The 14523-nt window shown below is 43.2% G+C and overlaps 1 protein-coding gene across 3 annotated transcripts in view; it reads left to right on the plus strand.

The window, feature by feature from the left end:
• The first annotated feature begins 1765 nt into the window (after nucleotides 1–1765).
• The window catches only part of SLC25A13 (solute carrier family 25 member 13), a 166112-nt gene continuing 153354 nt past the window's right edge, over nucleotides 1766–14523 (plus strand). For 2 of the 3 annotated variants that reach the window (XM_012757119.2, XM_012757122.2), the window contains exon 1: nucleotides 1766–1918. In XM_012757119.2, the coding sequence (XP_012612573.1) occupies nucleotides 1904–1918 (15 nt within the window). In that variant the 5' untranslated portion in view covers nucleotides 1766–1903. Of the gene's footprint in view, nucleotides 1919–5297; nucleotides 5769–14523 lie in introns of those variants that run through there. The other variant, XM_076006430.1, reaches the window with a different exon arrangement.

The following is a 14523-nucleotide window of genomic DNA, read 5'->3' on the forward strand; positions in this document are numbered from 1 at the left end:
GACAACTGCCTTTCTCCCTTCCCAACCCCATATGTAATCAGTCACTATGGCCAACTAATTGTATCTTCTGTGTATTCCTCTAGTTCTATCCCTTCCCCAGCCTGTCTCATCTGGATAGTCTAGCACTTCAGTCTTGATCCATCCTCCACACTGCAAGCAGGGTGTCTTATCCCATTTGGTGCTGCTATAACAGAATACCTGAGATTGGGTAATTTATAAAGAACAGAAACTTATTTCTCACAGTTCTGGAGGCTGGGAAGTCCAAGATCAAGTGCCAGCAGGTTAGGGCTCAGTCTCTCTGCTTCCAAGATGGTTCCTGAACACAGTGTCCTCACATGGCACAAGAGTACAAGAATGAACCCACTCTTGCAATGCCCTTTTATAGCAGCATTAATCCATTTGTGAATGCCGAGCCCTCATGATGTAAACACTCCTCTAAAGGCCCCACCTCCCAACACTGCTGCACTGGAAATTAAGTTTCCAACACATGGATTTAGGGGGACAATTCAGCCCATGGCACAAAGAGATCCATCTAGATTGAAAACGCATTTTGTTTCTTGACTTAAACCCTTCAGTTAAGGTGCATACCCTTCAATATGGCACCCAAGACCCTACATGACATAGCCCCTACTTGCTGGCCCAGACTCCTCTTCCACCAGTCCCACAGATCATTATCTTTCATGATCAACCACTTTTGGTTCCCCAGCAGTTTCTGAGCCTCAGCCTCCTCATTTTCCCTGGATGGAACACCCTCCCTCACCGCACATCGTCTCTAAGAGGCTTCCCAAGCGCTCAGCATTCTCATAGTGCCTCTGCAACAGGTTGTGGCCCTAATAGGTTATAAGGAAGTTAACACTATGTCTGCCTTCCCACTAGTCCTGAAGCTCTTTAAGGCCTGGGACCAGCTCTTAAGTTATTTTGGGGTTTCCAGCGCTGAGCGCAGTGCCTGGCACATAGTAGGCACTCAGTCTATGTTACTGAATTAAACTGATCCGTAATAAATGCTTACACACAATCCGCAATACATTAAAGCCCTTTTCCTTGATCAACATTGTCATACATGTTGATGACAGGGATAAATGAATGAAATCCTGATGAAAAGGAGTAAGACCTGGAGGTCATCCATTCTATTTTTCAGTTAAAATTTTGACATATTTATTTGACTAGGGACTATTCTGGAGGATGTTTATCTGACCCTGAGCTTTCTGACCTCTTCTGTACCACAAATATATGTCTTGCACTATATTCACTTGTTGGATACTTACCAAATTTGACCTAAAAGTAGGCTTGCCAGCAACATCTGCAATCTCCCCTTCCCTTCAATGCCTTTGGATCAAAGGGTTTTTTGATCCATTATATGACAGTGCAGAGTGGAACCCCTTTGAAAGGAAGTGCACAAGGAAAACCTGGCCAAGCATGTGAGCTAGCGGAGTTCTCAACTTCCTCTGGCTTTGTCCCGACTATCCTTGCTTAGCCCTCCGGTCAGCCCCAGGGCCCAGGAGTAGCCCCTGGCCCCAGCCAAAGCCAGCAGCTTCCCTCGCTGGGCTACCTGCCCTCACGTGATGGGCTGGCACCCCGCCGAGGTCCCTCAACCCTCGCCGCTGCTGGACAGCGCAGGGGTCACGTGTCCTTGTCCCCGCCACTGCCCCCAGGACCTGAGCCCTCCCCGGCCGCAGGGCAGAGGCCGCCGGATCACGCGCGCCCCGGCCGGGCCCAGCCAATGGGCGGGCGGCGCCCGCATGACCCGCGCCGGCGGGAGGGCGTAGGGAGGCAGGCCGGGCGCGCACGCTGCCGGGCCGTATCGCCGCCCCCGCCGCCGCCGGGACGGGAAGTGAGCCGCCCGGCCCGGAGCGCCAGCCAGCCAGAGAGTGGGTCCCGCAGCCGCCCGCACCTGGCGTGAAGCATGGCGGCCGCCAAGGTAAGCGTGGGCCCGGGCCGGGGAGCGCCGGCCCGACCGGCCCGGGGGGCGGGCGCGAGAGGCTCGGGCGCCCACGTGCCTTGGCGGGCGCAACAGGGCAGGCAAAATGGGGTGCCGGGCAGCTGTTCCATCTTGCAGCCCCGGGAGGAGGGCGGGGACCGCACATCCCGGGCAGCACCTGCGGCCGTAGCGGGGACCGAGGCCAGGTCTTGCAGCAGAAACTTTGCCGGCTGGACACTCCCACTTGGCTCGCGAGGGGCGCTGGTGCCCGGCAGGGCTGAGCCCAGGCGGGCGAGGAGGAGCGGGCGCGAGTGCGGCCCGGCGCACCCCGGGCGGGGAAGGGCTGGGGGTCAGCAGGTCCCCTCCGATACCCAGGGCGCGCTCCTGCGCCTGACCCCGGTTGTTGTTGGCCCGGGCTTCTCCTTCCCGGGGGCACAGCCGGCCCGAAGCCTGATCCTATTACGTTTCAAGGGCTCCGCCCTCCCGCGGGTGAAGAAGTCACCTTGACTTCCGTTTTGGAAACTGCCTGGGAGACAGACGGCCTGTGCATTTGTGCGAACCAAGTCCAGGACCCTCCCCTCTCCCCTTCCCCGTCCTTCTCCCCGCTCCATCTGACAACAGTTACACACCGGCTTTTGAGAGCATTTGAGAGGCTCCTTTTTTGCAAATGACAGAACAGATTGTCCAGGGAGCCTGTCACTCCTGTGAAGTTCTACTTAAAAGGAATTCTATGTAATGTGAATCATTCACTAATACAGAGGAAAGGCAGCTCCGACAGCTTGACCTTTCCTCTTTCACCGTTTCTGGAAACCTGGACACCACATCATTCTCTTTGGACTGCATTTCACCTTTGCTGGCAGAATACCATATTTAGTCCCAATCACTTGAATCATTGGAATTTATTGCTTTTAATTTAAGTTCACGAAGGCAGCCCTTTAATCAAGCGTATACAACTTCTTAGCTCATTTTAAGCGCAGTGAACTTAAATACACCCAACATTTGAAACATTTGTCCTTAATCAAAACTCTGTGATAACCCTCAAGAGGAAAACATGGCCAACACATCATATTCCTATTTATTCAAGCAAACTAATCACATTTGCAATGGAAATTGTAAGCAGACAAATATATTTAAATTCTGTTCTATGACTTAAGTCTCTCCAGACTCCCTAAATCTGTAAGCTTCTTCACATTGGTACACTATGTGGCCTAAGTGGCTTTTTTGTTTTGTATAATTACTCTGAGTTCTATCGCCAGGAAAGTGCTCTGGGTGTGTTGTGTGCACGATTGTATGTGTGTGTATGAACACACAGGTGTGCGTGTGTGTGTACAGGTATATGACTTTTTGGCAGATTCCTGAGGATCACTAGGGTACATTTTTGGAAGTTGCATTAACCCTTTCAAGTCCAAGTAGTCCTTGACCTTTTCTTTGTATTACATTTGCACACAGCTACAGTACAAGGCATGGTATGAATTCATTCCCTAGAGTAGGTGGGAATAGATACCCATTATTCACTGTTACTTTTATATCTGCAGATGACTTAAATAATTTTATTTAGAGATGAAGAAACCTAATTGAGGAGTGTGCATAGAAATGGAGTATAAGAGAAGACTTAAGTAATGGGAAGTAAACTAAGTGACATGGAAGCAGGTTCAAACTTTTTGGTTGTATTTTTACTAAAACGTCACATCATATCAAGGGCAGTTGATTTTCACCCAGTAGTGAGAGTCAGGGAAAGTGAAACATTCATTTCATTTTTACTATTTGGGAACTTGTGTTTTTGTTTATTAATTCATTTAAATTCACCTCTCACTAGGGTTTCTGATGGCTCATGTCATATATACATATATTTACAATCCTACAAGACATGTCAAAATCAACTCTGAGTAGATGAGAAAACCAGAATAAAGGGAAAGTAAGATGAAGCCAGGACTAAGGTTAGTGGGAAATGAGTATGTTCTTGCTAGAGGTGACTCTGCAATTTCTAGCAGCTAAAGCAAAGAGAAAACCATCAAGGTACAAGAGGTCTCCTCTTTGTTCTACTACCTACTATGCCCTTTTATATGCTGTGGGTGAACTGCATTCGAAAACACCTCATCACCCCAAACGTGTGTGGGTTCCATAAGGCCATTTTTTACAAAGTCTCTTATTGTGGCTCAATGGCAGTTTGGTAAATGTAGCTTTAGAAGGTCCACAAATGAAGCTGCTGGTCTAGCTTAGTCCAAGAATGTCCCTTATAGAGTTGCCTTTGGGCACCAGCCTTATAGGTTGATTCTGTCAGCTGCTAGTTGGGATTGGACAGTCTGAGTTAAAGGCTGTGCTCCTTGCTTTTTGCCTAGAACACAGAGCCATAGGCTTAACAATCTCATATGGGGGCGGGGGGAGGGGATAGAAGTTAACAGTTGAGGGGTCTGAGAACATGGGGATTCAGTTGTAGAATTCCAACACTCACTGCACTCACTGTGGTGAATTGTTTGAATATTTAAGCTAACTTATTCCTGATAGTTTCTGGATGGACTTAGCCACAACTAGCAGTTTCCTCCTGATCTCATCTTAGTTTCTGTATTCTTTATACTTACTGAAATGTAACTAATTATTCAAGTCCTTCTTTAAATAGTTTAAATGTGGAGGCTGAGAATCTAGTCTTTGGCTGTTTTTTATTTTGATTTCTTCCATGAAGGTTACTATTTAATGGTGTAAGAGGTGTTCACTTTTTTTCATGAAGTAACATTGATCTAAAATTCAGTATGTTGAAATGAACTCAAAACACTTCCATTCTCTTGCTGCCTATTTTTATAGGAATAATGCTTATGGGTTACCTTGTTAGATCTGCCTGTACTATTTGTGTTGTTTTGATTATTTCTTTTAAAAACTTCCAAAAACTGCTAGCTCCACAAAAAATGAATTTTTATGGCCAGGCGTGGTGGCTCACGCTTGTAATCCTAGCACTCTGGGAGGCCGAGGCGGGCGGATTGCTCAAGGTCAGGAGTTCAAAACCAGCCTGAGCGAGACCCCGTCTCTACTATAAAAATAGAAAGAAATCAATTGGCCAACTAATATATATATATATAAAAAAATTAGCCGGGCATGGTGGCTCGTGCCTGTAGTCCCAGCAACTCGGGAGGCTGAGGCAGTAGGATTGCTTGAGCCCAGGAGTTTGAGGTTGCTGTGAGCTAGGCTGACGCCACGGCACTCACACTAGCCTAGGCAAGAAAGCGAGACTCTGTCTCAAAAAAAAAAAAAAAAAAAAAGAATTTTTATTTTTTAAAAAAATTTTATGGCCCCTCTCCCCAAAAAATGAATTTTTAAGAAGTGGTAATCGAGGGGTCATCCTCTCCTTTGCCTTTGCTCCTTTTGCATTGTGCTGGACATTCCTTCATCATTGGTTTAAGTTTATGCATTAAGAATTATGTAAATAAACTATTTGAGACTGTTAAAAATTAGAATATGCTCACTTGAGTGAGTTCAAGCATGGTCTGGTGTAAAACTGGACATGGACCAATAATTTGGGTGAAATTAGCCTAGAACTAAAAGAAATTTTAGAGCACATTAAAGCATTAATAATAATGAAAATTTCGTCTGTAGGACTACTACAATTAATATTGATTTTCTGTTCTTGAATGAATTGTTGATCATTGATTCATTCAGAATTGTGTATTGTATTCTCTCCATCGTTGCAAATAGGACTAAACTGAGGGTACTAAAATGAACTGAGCCTGGCACGGTGGCCCACACCTGTACTACCAGCAACTTGAGAAGCTGAGGCAGGAGGACTGCTTGAACACAGGAGTTCAAGGTTGCAGCAAGCTGTGATTGTACCACTACACTCCAGCCAGGGTAACAGAACAAGGTCTCGTCCCTAAAATAAATAAAATAAAGTAAAATAAAACAAACTGGACTTAGTTTGGGCCTTTAAGAAAACCAAAACCATTTGCCCTGCTACAAGGGCTATGAGAACATCAGCAATGGAGCCCATATCTGTGTAGGTGAAGGAAGAATTCTAAGAAGTGGTAGTATTTCACAAGGAAAGGATGGGGAAGAGGAAAGATCCAATCGGAAACAAGTGAAAGGCAGGGAGGTGAGACCTCATGCTACATTTTGGTAGTAGCATGTAATTAAAAAAAATAAAAAGCAGCTTACACTTATTGTGTGCTTATTAGATACCAGATTTGGTTCTAATGTTTTTCATTGTTAATTAATGCCTCTCACAGCTGGATGAGTTGGATACTGTCATCCTGTTTTATAGGTGAAGACTGAGACAGCAAGAGGTGATATAAGTGGCCCAAGAGCTGATAATTAGGGAATTATGGAGGTGGGATTCACATCTTGCCAGTCTTGCTCTAGTCTGCTCTCTCCTTCTCCACCATGTGTCTGCCTGGTGGTTTGGAGTCGTTGAGAGTAGAGTGTATGGGAGAGGTGTGGGAGATGGTTTAGGAGGGGAGGTCAGGTGCTTCATGATAAACCAGACTTTTGTTTAGGAACCGCCTACATAGTGCTTATTGCGTGCCAGGTACTTTTCCCAGTGCCTTGCAAATAATAACTCAATTAATTTTCATAATACCAGGAAGTAGGTGCTTTCTGTTTTTGTCATCAATTTACAGGTGAGAAAACTGAGGTCCAGGGAGGTTAAGTACTTTCTCTAGGTTGTGTAGCAAGTAAGTCCTCCAGCCTTGATTTGAATCTTGCCAGTCTGTCATCAGAGTGTCTGCTCTAAACCCCTCCTGTCCCAAGCCTTAAAAAGAGTTCCCTTTGCAAAGGTACCTATGTGAGAATTCACATGCCGTCAATTATGGACATGTATATTTCTGATCATCCCTGTCTGGTAGGTTTTTTTCCCTGTTTTTAGTAGAGACAGGATCTTGCTCTTGCTCTTGCTCAGGCTGGTCTTGAACTCTTGATCTCAAGTGATCCTCCCGCCTTGGCCTGCTGGAGTGCTAGGATTACAGGTGTGAGCTACCATGCCCAGCTTGTGTAGTAGTTTTTAATCTTCGAATGCCTTTGTTACTCAGTGTATGGTTCATTTCAGTGTTTATTTGTTAAGTGTATTTCTTGTCTTTCCAACAAGATTGTAAATCTCTATAGGGCAGAAATGGTCATATACTCCTGTTTTTGACTGCTTTATTAAGATATAATTCATATATCAGACAATTTACCCATTTATTGGGTTTTAGTATATGTACAGATTTGTATAACTATCACTCCTGTCATATATCTTTGTAGAAATTTTAACCTAGTTTCCACTACTTAGGACTTGAGCTATGTATTTAACTTCCATGTTTTTCAACTGTAATAAAACCCTTTTCAGAGGTTTGTTATTAAGGATAAAATGTGGTTGAGGTTATTGAGGATACTCTTCAAATGGCAGTTTTTCTCTCCTCTATGTTAAAAAACTCTGTTAGATATTTGGTGATATCATAATAACACAAATCAGTTTTTGTGCTAGGAATGAAGGAAAGTAAATTTCAGTTGTTTTTGATACTACCGTGATGATGACTATTAAAATAGCAAGTTTCTATGGTTCCATTAATGTTTGAGTTTTAAGGTTTCTTAAATTGTTAGAGCTGGAGGGGCCTTGGAATTTATATAACACAGTGATGCTCATTCCTCTCTCCTCCATCCTGTCCTGTTTTACCAGGAAAAGAAAAATTTGGGAGTCCTAGAAAAATTTGTAATCGGTCCAACTTCCCTTAAGCTTCCTTGGCTTTAGCTCTCGTGGTTCTCAGCACATTGATATCTTCTGGACAGGGATTAAAAATGCCGATGATTGGATCTCACCCCGGAGATTCTGACTGAATTGAACTCAGCTGTGGCCTGAACCTCAGGGTTTTTAAAAGCTTGACAACCACTGTTCTCCACTATTTTGGTTCACTTTGCTTCAAGCGATCCTTTGCTGGCTCCTTCTTGGGATAAGAAAGGAATGCAGTGAGATTAAAGTCCCTCATGTGTCAGTTCAAAAGAAGGATATGGAGGGGTTCCTCTAAGTTCTCTTCTTTCATGACGATTTCTTTTCAGTCCTGCCCTGTGTGTCTTGGGTGCTCAGACATTAAATTAATACCGTTTTGTGATGATTTTAAAATAGAGGTTTTATTGCCAAAATTGAAAGCTCCGTTTGTCTTCAGAAAAGTGTCAGTGGTTTTCTATGGTCAGAGGAGGTGCTGGAGGGGAAAAATGTTGCAGAATACGCCTGGTCCCATAGTCCTCCCCCTGGCTAACCTCCAGGGCCATCTGGCGCCAATGTTCCCCGGCTTAAGTCATGCAGGTGTTGGTCAGCAAATAAAGGGTTGGGGTGGGGAGGGGAGGATTGAAAGGCAATATGTGAGACAATCAAGAAGTAGATCTTTTTGGATATTGAGATGTTTTAGAAGATTGCCGGAGGAGCTCTGACTCCTTCTCAGTGCTTTCGCCTCTTAGACCTTTTGTCCTATACCAACCTCCGCTTGTGATGAATTCTTGCAGGGAACCATTCCTCCCCTTGTCCTGTACTCTCTGTGAGATTATGTCTCTATTATGACATTCCCTGCTGAGCACTTCCTGCTCTCCCTGCTGGGCTTTTGCTGCCTCATAACCACCTATGCTTCAGGTTTCCTTCGTTGCTATAGGGTGGGTCCTGGAACAGAGCAGTGTGTGAACCTGTGGATATGTTGGTTCTGCTTGGGGGTTAGGAGGATGTGCCTTTGTCGTGGGCATACAATTCCCTTAGCAAAGTATTTAACAACAACTGAGCAAACCCTACTTTCATGGCCTGTTTAACCAGACAGACCCTCTTGTTCGGTCAAGCTGACTCCGTTAAATGCTGGTCATTCTCCCCTAAAGGTTACCTGTTTCCTCACTTCTAAATTTTTGGCCTGTCCTACTCATTGCTGGCTTCATGAGACCCCGTGTCCTACCCCTTCTTCCTGGAGTGCCTGCCATCTGCTTTCATGGTGTCCCTTCTCATTCTGGCCTCTAACCTCTCATTTTACTCCTTTATTCTCCCTTGCAGGCCTTTCTTTGTCCTTCTGCTTCCCCTGAATGTTGGTGTCCCCCAGGGCTCTGCCCAAGATCCTCTCTCCCTCCAGCTCTTGTGGCTTCACCTGTCCTTTGAATGGGGGGGGGGGCTCCCTGTCACTTCTCAGCCTGCGTAGCTCTCTCAGGCTCCAGCCCTGTGTTTTGGCTGTTCGCTGCAAATCGCAGCTTGTCTATCTCAAATATATTTCTAATTCTTGTTAACCTAGAACTAAATCCATCTTCTTGGTCATTCCTTACTTTTAGCCTGCAACTTCACTTTCCTGCTAGTTAAAGTTTCCAGTTAGTTCAGTTAAGTACCTGTTAATGGGCAACTAGGAGAGGCACCATTCGTAGGAATTTGGATGTGGGGAAAGTGATGGGTCAGTTAAACCCTTCTACTTCCCTGGAGCAGGTATGTCCAGTCTTCAATATTTAAATTAAGGTCCTCATTACTTTTTAACTATACCATTGCCATGTTTTCCACACTGGTCTCCTTGCCTTTAGTCTGTTCCCTGCACTCCCCCTCCATTCCTCCCAGAAGACTGCTGAAGGACTTTTCTAAGATTGGCTCTAGTTGCCATGATAATTGCAGTACTGTGTTCATGGGTACAGCACTCTACAGTTTTAAAAAATGTATTCAAGTGTGTAATTGACACCAACTATTTGTCAGCCCCTATACTGTGCTGGACTTCCAAAAATGAGTAAGCTATTGAATTTGTTTTCAAGAAGCTCAAAGTCTACTGGGATTAAAGTAACCAGATAGTATGAAGACCCAAGCTTCATTATTTGAACTTTATAATCATCTACAAGGTAGCAGGGAATCTGTTGATAACCTTATTTGTCAGGTAAGAAACCTAAGGCTCAGAAAGGTTATTCACATAATAAAACAACTTTAGCTTATGTTTATATAATACTTAATGAAAGTCAGACACTGTTCTAAGCATTCTTTATATCTGGTAATTTGATCTTCTTAACAATCTCATGGCATGTAAGTGCTGTTATCTCCATAATACAAATGAGATAACTCACCTGTACGAGTAGGTAAGTTCCTTGAGGCACAGAGAGATTAAGTAACTTGTCCAAGGTCACAGAGTTTATAAGTAGTAGAGCTGTGATTTGAACACAGACAGCTTGGCTCCAGAGCCCAAGCACATAACCACTGTGTTATATTGTCCTCTTTAATTTACCTTGCTACAAAGTGTGGCTTTAGTTGTCTACAGAATAAAAATTAAACTCTTTAGTTAGCTGAAGTGTCTTTGGTCTTAATTGTATTTTTAAAAATGTATTTTGGTTTTTAAAAGATGGGGGTCTCACTTGGTGATTCAGGCTAGAGTGTAGTGGTGTAATCATAGCTCACTGTAACCTTGAACTACTGGGCTCAGCCTCCTAAGTAGCTGGGACTACAGGTGTGTACCACCATGCCCCACTAATTTTTTTTTTTTTTTTTTCATAGGGATGAGATATCCCTATGTTGCCCAGACTGGTCTTGATCTCCGGGCTTAAGCAATCCTCCTGCCTCAGCCTCCCAAGTAGCTAGGACTACAGGGGTGCACTACCATGCCTGGCTACTTTTTAAATTTTTTGTAGGTATGGGGTCTCACTATGATGCCCAGGCTGGTCTTGAACTCCTGGCCTCAATGTTCCTCCTGCCTTGGCCTCCCAAAGTGTTGGGATTACAGGCGTGGACCACCGTGTCCAGCCTTGGCTGTATTTTTAATACTTTTAATTTAATACTTTTTCTGTATTACCTCACACTCATTCCATTTCCATATCCTTCACGGCAGTTTGTAAAGGGGACTTATCAACCCCTGTTTAAATTCTTTGCCATAAAGCTATATGGCAACAGTATAGCAGGAAATAGTGGGTGCCTATTTGTTTGTTAGTTTATTTAACTTAGAGCTCAGCGGGAGATAGGAATCTTTCTTATCATTCCTTTGTATTGGTGGTTGGATTTTTTTTTTTTTAAGTTCTTTTCTCCCTTTTTCTGAAGAGGTCTTAGTTCTGTTTCTTCATTTCTTGAAGAACCTGTAGGGATGTTAAAACTCTTATCCTAAGTTTACAGTTTTTGCAGTTGGTTTGTTGTATTCAGTATTCGGATGCAATGCACACATTGCATTTGGTTTGTATGTCTTTTAAATCTTGTTAATGTATAGGTTCTCTTGCCCCCTTTTTTTGCTTTTATTTTCTTGCAGTTTATTTGATGAGGGAATTGGGTCACCTTCCTGTAGTTTCCCACAGTTTGGACTGTGCTGATTGCACCCTTATGGTGTTCCTCTGTCCTCAGTATTTCCCGCATGGGATGGTTTGACCTAGAAGCTTGATCAAGTTAGGGTCTTATTTTTTTGTTTTTGGCTAGGATACTTCCTGGGTGGTGCTGGATGTCTCCCATCAGGTTACTGGGTACTTTGTACTGGCTGTTCACATTGGGAGATGCATAATTCTTGGTTGTTTCCTGTGATGTTATGTTTGATCAATGGGTTCAGATGTTGTTGTCTGGGTCCACCAGCTTTTTGCAGAATGGTTTATTTTAGTTGTCTAAGTTTGAATATTAACAGTTGTTAATACTCAGAAGGTACACTGAGTTAAAAGTGATTTTTGTTCTTTAAATATATACACTTAGGTGTATGTATCTATATTATATATGTAAGCATGTATATATATTATGGGTATGTATCATAATTGTTACAAAAAGTAATGACTATTAAAAATCAATTGGGTATTGGTTAATTGGTACAAAGTTTGTGTTTAGGATGACGAAATGGGTAGTGGTGGTGGTTATTATACATTGTGAATGTATTTAATGCCACTGAATTATTCACTTAAAGTGGTTAAAATGATAAATTTTATGGTATGTATATTTTACCACAATAAAAACAAGTCAATTGGAAATGGATTGTAACATATTGAATTTTAAAAAAATCCATCAATGCATAATGAATGGCAATTATTGCTTCCCCAAAGGACTAAGTAAGATGGAGGGGAGAGAGATAAAGTGGGGTTTTTTTTTTTTGCTTGGTTTTTGTTTTTACCAAAGAATGCCAGCTGATAAAGGTGGAAGGTATTCCAAAATTAGAAAAAGGAAAAAAAAATATTTTGTAACCTGCAAGTAATAATTGATTCAGTCAATGGATGTTAAAATCCTTTGGTAAAAGATTGTTGGAATTTCCATTGTCTTGGAGTATCTCCTTGTAAATGACTGTTTACAAAGAGAAAAAAGTATCTTTACACTGAAGGTACCTGTTTCAGCCAAGTGATCATCAATACATGGGATAAACTAGCATTACATACCTGCTGATATTATGCAATGGTAATTATACAACATGACCTTAGGAGAGCTCTTGCCAAAAATGTTTAATCTGAATCTAATCATGAGGAAACAATCAGACAAATCCAGAAAGTAGAATGTTCTATAAGAACCCTGGCCTGACTTCAAAAATGTCAATGTTATGAATGAGAAAGGCTGGAATAAAGGAGACTCCCAAAGAGACGTGACAACCCAATGCAGTGCTTGAGCCCAGGGATCCAAAATAAATAAAGAATGAAAAGAATTGGCCCAATTAGAGCAACTCAAATATGGAATATTAAATGGTATTGTTAGTTTGCTAGGGCTGTCATAACAAAGTATCACAGACTGGGTGGCTTCAATAGCAGAAATTTACTTTTTCACAGTTCTGGAGGCTAAAAGCCTGAGATCAAGATCCGGGTAGGGTTAATTTTTTTCTGAGGCCTCTCTGCTTGCCTTGTAGATGGCTCTCTGTCTTCTTCTTGTGTCTTCATGTGGTTCCTTCTGTGTCTGTGTCTTAATTTCCTCTTATAAGGACACTAGTCATATTGGATTAGGGTCCCCTTAATGATCCCATTTTAATTTAGTAACCTCTTCAAAGACCTTATCTTCATGTACCGTCATGTTCTGAGGTACTGGGGTTGGACTTCAACATGTGAATTGTGAGGGGGGAGGAGGATACAATTCAGCCCATAACTGGTATTGAATCATTTTTAAATTATCTTGGGTGAGATAATGATGTTGAAGCTCTGAAGGAACATGATCCTCGGTGCTTCTTAAATTTTATGTTACCTACTTGATTTTAAACTCCTGAGGACAAAGACAGCGATATCCTGCAGAGTAACTGTGACATAGCATTGAGACACTGTTGAATCGTTCGTTTACTTGGTGTGCCAATCTATGGCAAAGTGAAAGGGACAAGGAGATTTCATGCTGCATGTGTGTGTTTTGTGGGAAACATTTTTCTTTTTCTAGTAAACCATTTGCTCAATCCCTCTCTATCCCCCCCAAAATAAATAAAAATTTGGAAGTACTTGAGTTGCCCATGGGTAGACTCCAAGTGCACGCACGATGGAGAGTCATAACTGCAGAACAGACCTTGGCAGGGGTTGGGCTGTCCCAGGGCAGATGGATCCTTATGACTACGGAAAGTCTGCTTCAGAAGGCGGCACCTGGAGAAACATGCTCCTTTCAGACTAAGAAAACCCGGCTACATTACAGGGCAAAATGCCCAGAAGGTCCTTCAGGTGGCTTCAAGGACAAGACTGATGCTATGCCCACTGGCAAGGAATCCACTTCTGAGCATTCGCACATGAATATTTATTGCTGGTTGATGTTGCCTCTGAGTTCTTTTCGCTGTCTCCCATCTCAGTTCCAGAAGTAAAAGTTCAGTCCCAGATTCTGTTTTTATGGTGGTTCATGGAGATTTCAGTTAGCCCATTTGTGGTGTCCACCAGTAACTCCGGACTAGCCTGGTCTTGACCTTTGCCCAAGTTTCTATTGGATTATTTGCCTGCATTTTCACATCGATTTGTTCTGAGTGGTTTTAAATGAACAACGTTGCCCATGTTTTTTTTTTTCTCAGTTGTTTGATGTTTAACTGGTTCTTTTTTTTTTTTTTTTTGCAATAGCATCTCACTCTGTGGCTCAGGTTGGAATGCAGTGTCACAATCATAGCTCACTGCAACTTCCACCTCCTGGGCTCCAGTGATCGATCCTCCTGCCTCAGCCTACTGAGTAGCTGGGACTACAGGCATAGGCCACCATGCCCTGCCAAGTTTTCTGTTTTTAGTAGAGGTGGGTTTCGCTTCTGCTCAGGCTGGTCTTGAACTCCTGGCCTCAAGCGATCGTCCTGCCTCGACCTCCAAAAGTGCTAGGATTACAGGTGTGAGCCACTGTCCCAGACCCATATTCACTTACAAAATTTTTTTTTCTATTAAATATTTATCAGTCTTTTCCTTTATCACTCCTGAGATGTGTGTCATGTTTAAAATCAGCTTCCCCAGTTTATATTACATAAGAAACCACTCACGCGTTTTTCTAGCACTTTAAAAAATTCTCTCTCTGTCTTTAAAGATTAACTCTAATCGATCCATCTGCAGTGATCTGCGTATAAGATGAAAGGTAGGGGACCAGTTTACTTTTTGTTGTTGTTCAACCCCAGGAGGTCATGACCCTCCACTGGTGCCACATCATCTACCAGAGTGACCGGCTGCTAGCTGCGCCTGGAATCTGCTGGCTCCCAGTCTTCAGAGGAAATCTGGTTAGTGCAGAAAGCCCAGAGATCGTCCTCCAGGGCTCAGGTATCCACCGCTGATTCAGTGAGCTGGGTCAC

Source organism: Microcebus murinus, chromosome 9, assembly GCF_040939455.1.
Source record: "Microcebus murinus isolate Inina chromosome 9, M.murinus_Inina_mat1.0, whole genome shotgun sequence".
Classification (NCBI taxonomy): Eukaryota; Metazoa; Chordata; class Mammalia; order Primates; family Cheirogaleidae; genus Microcebus; species Microcebus murinus.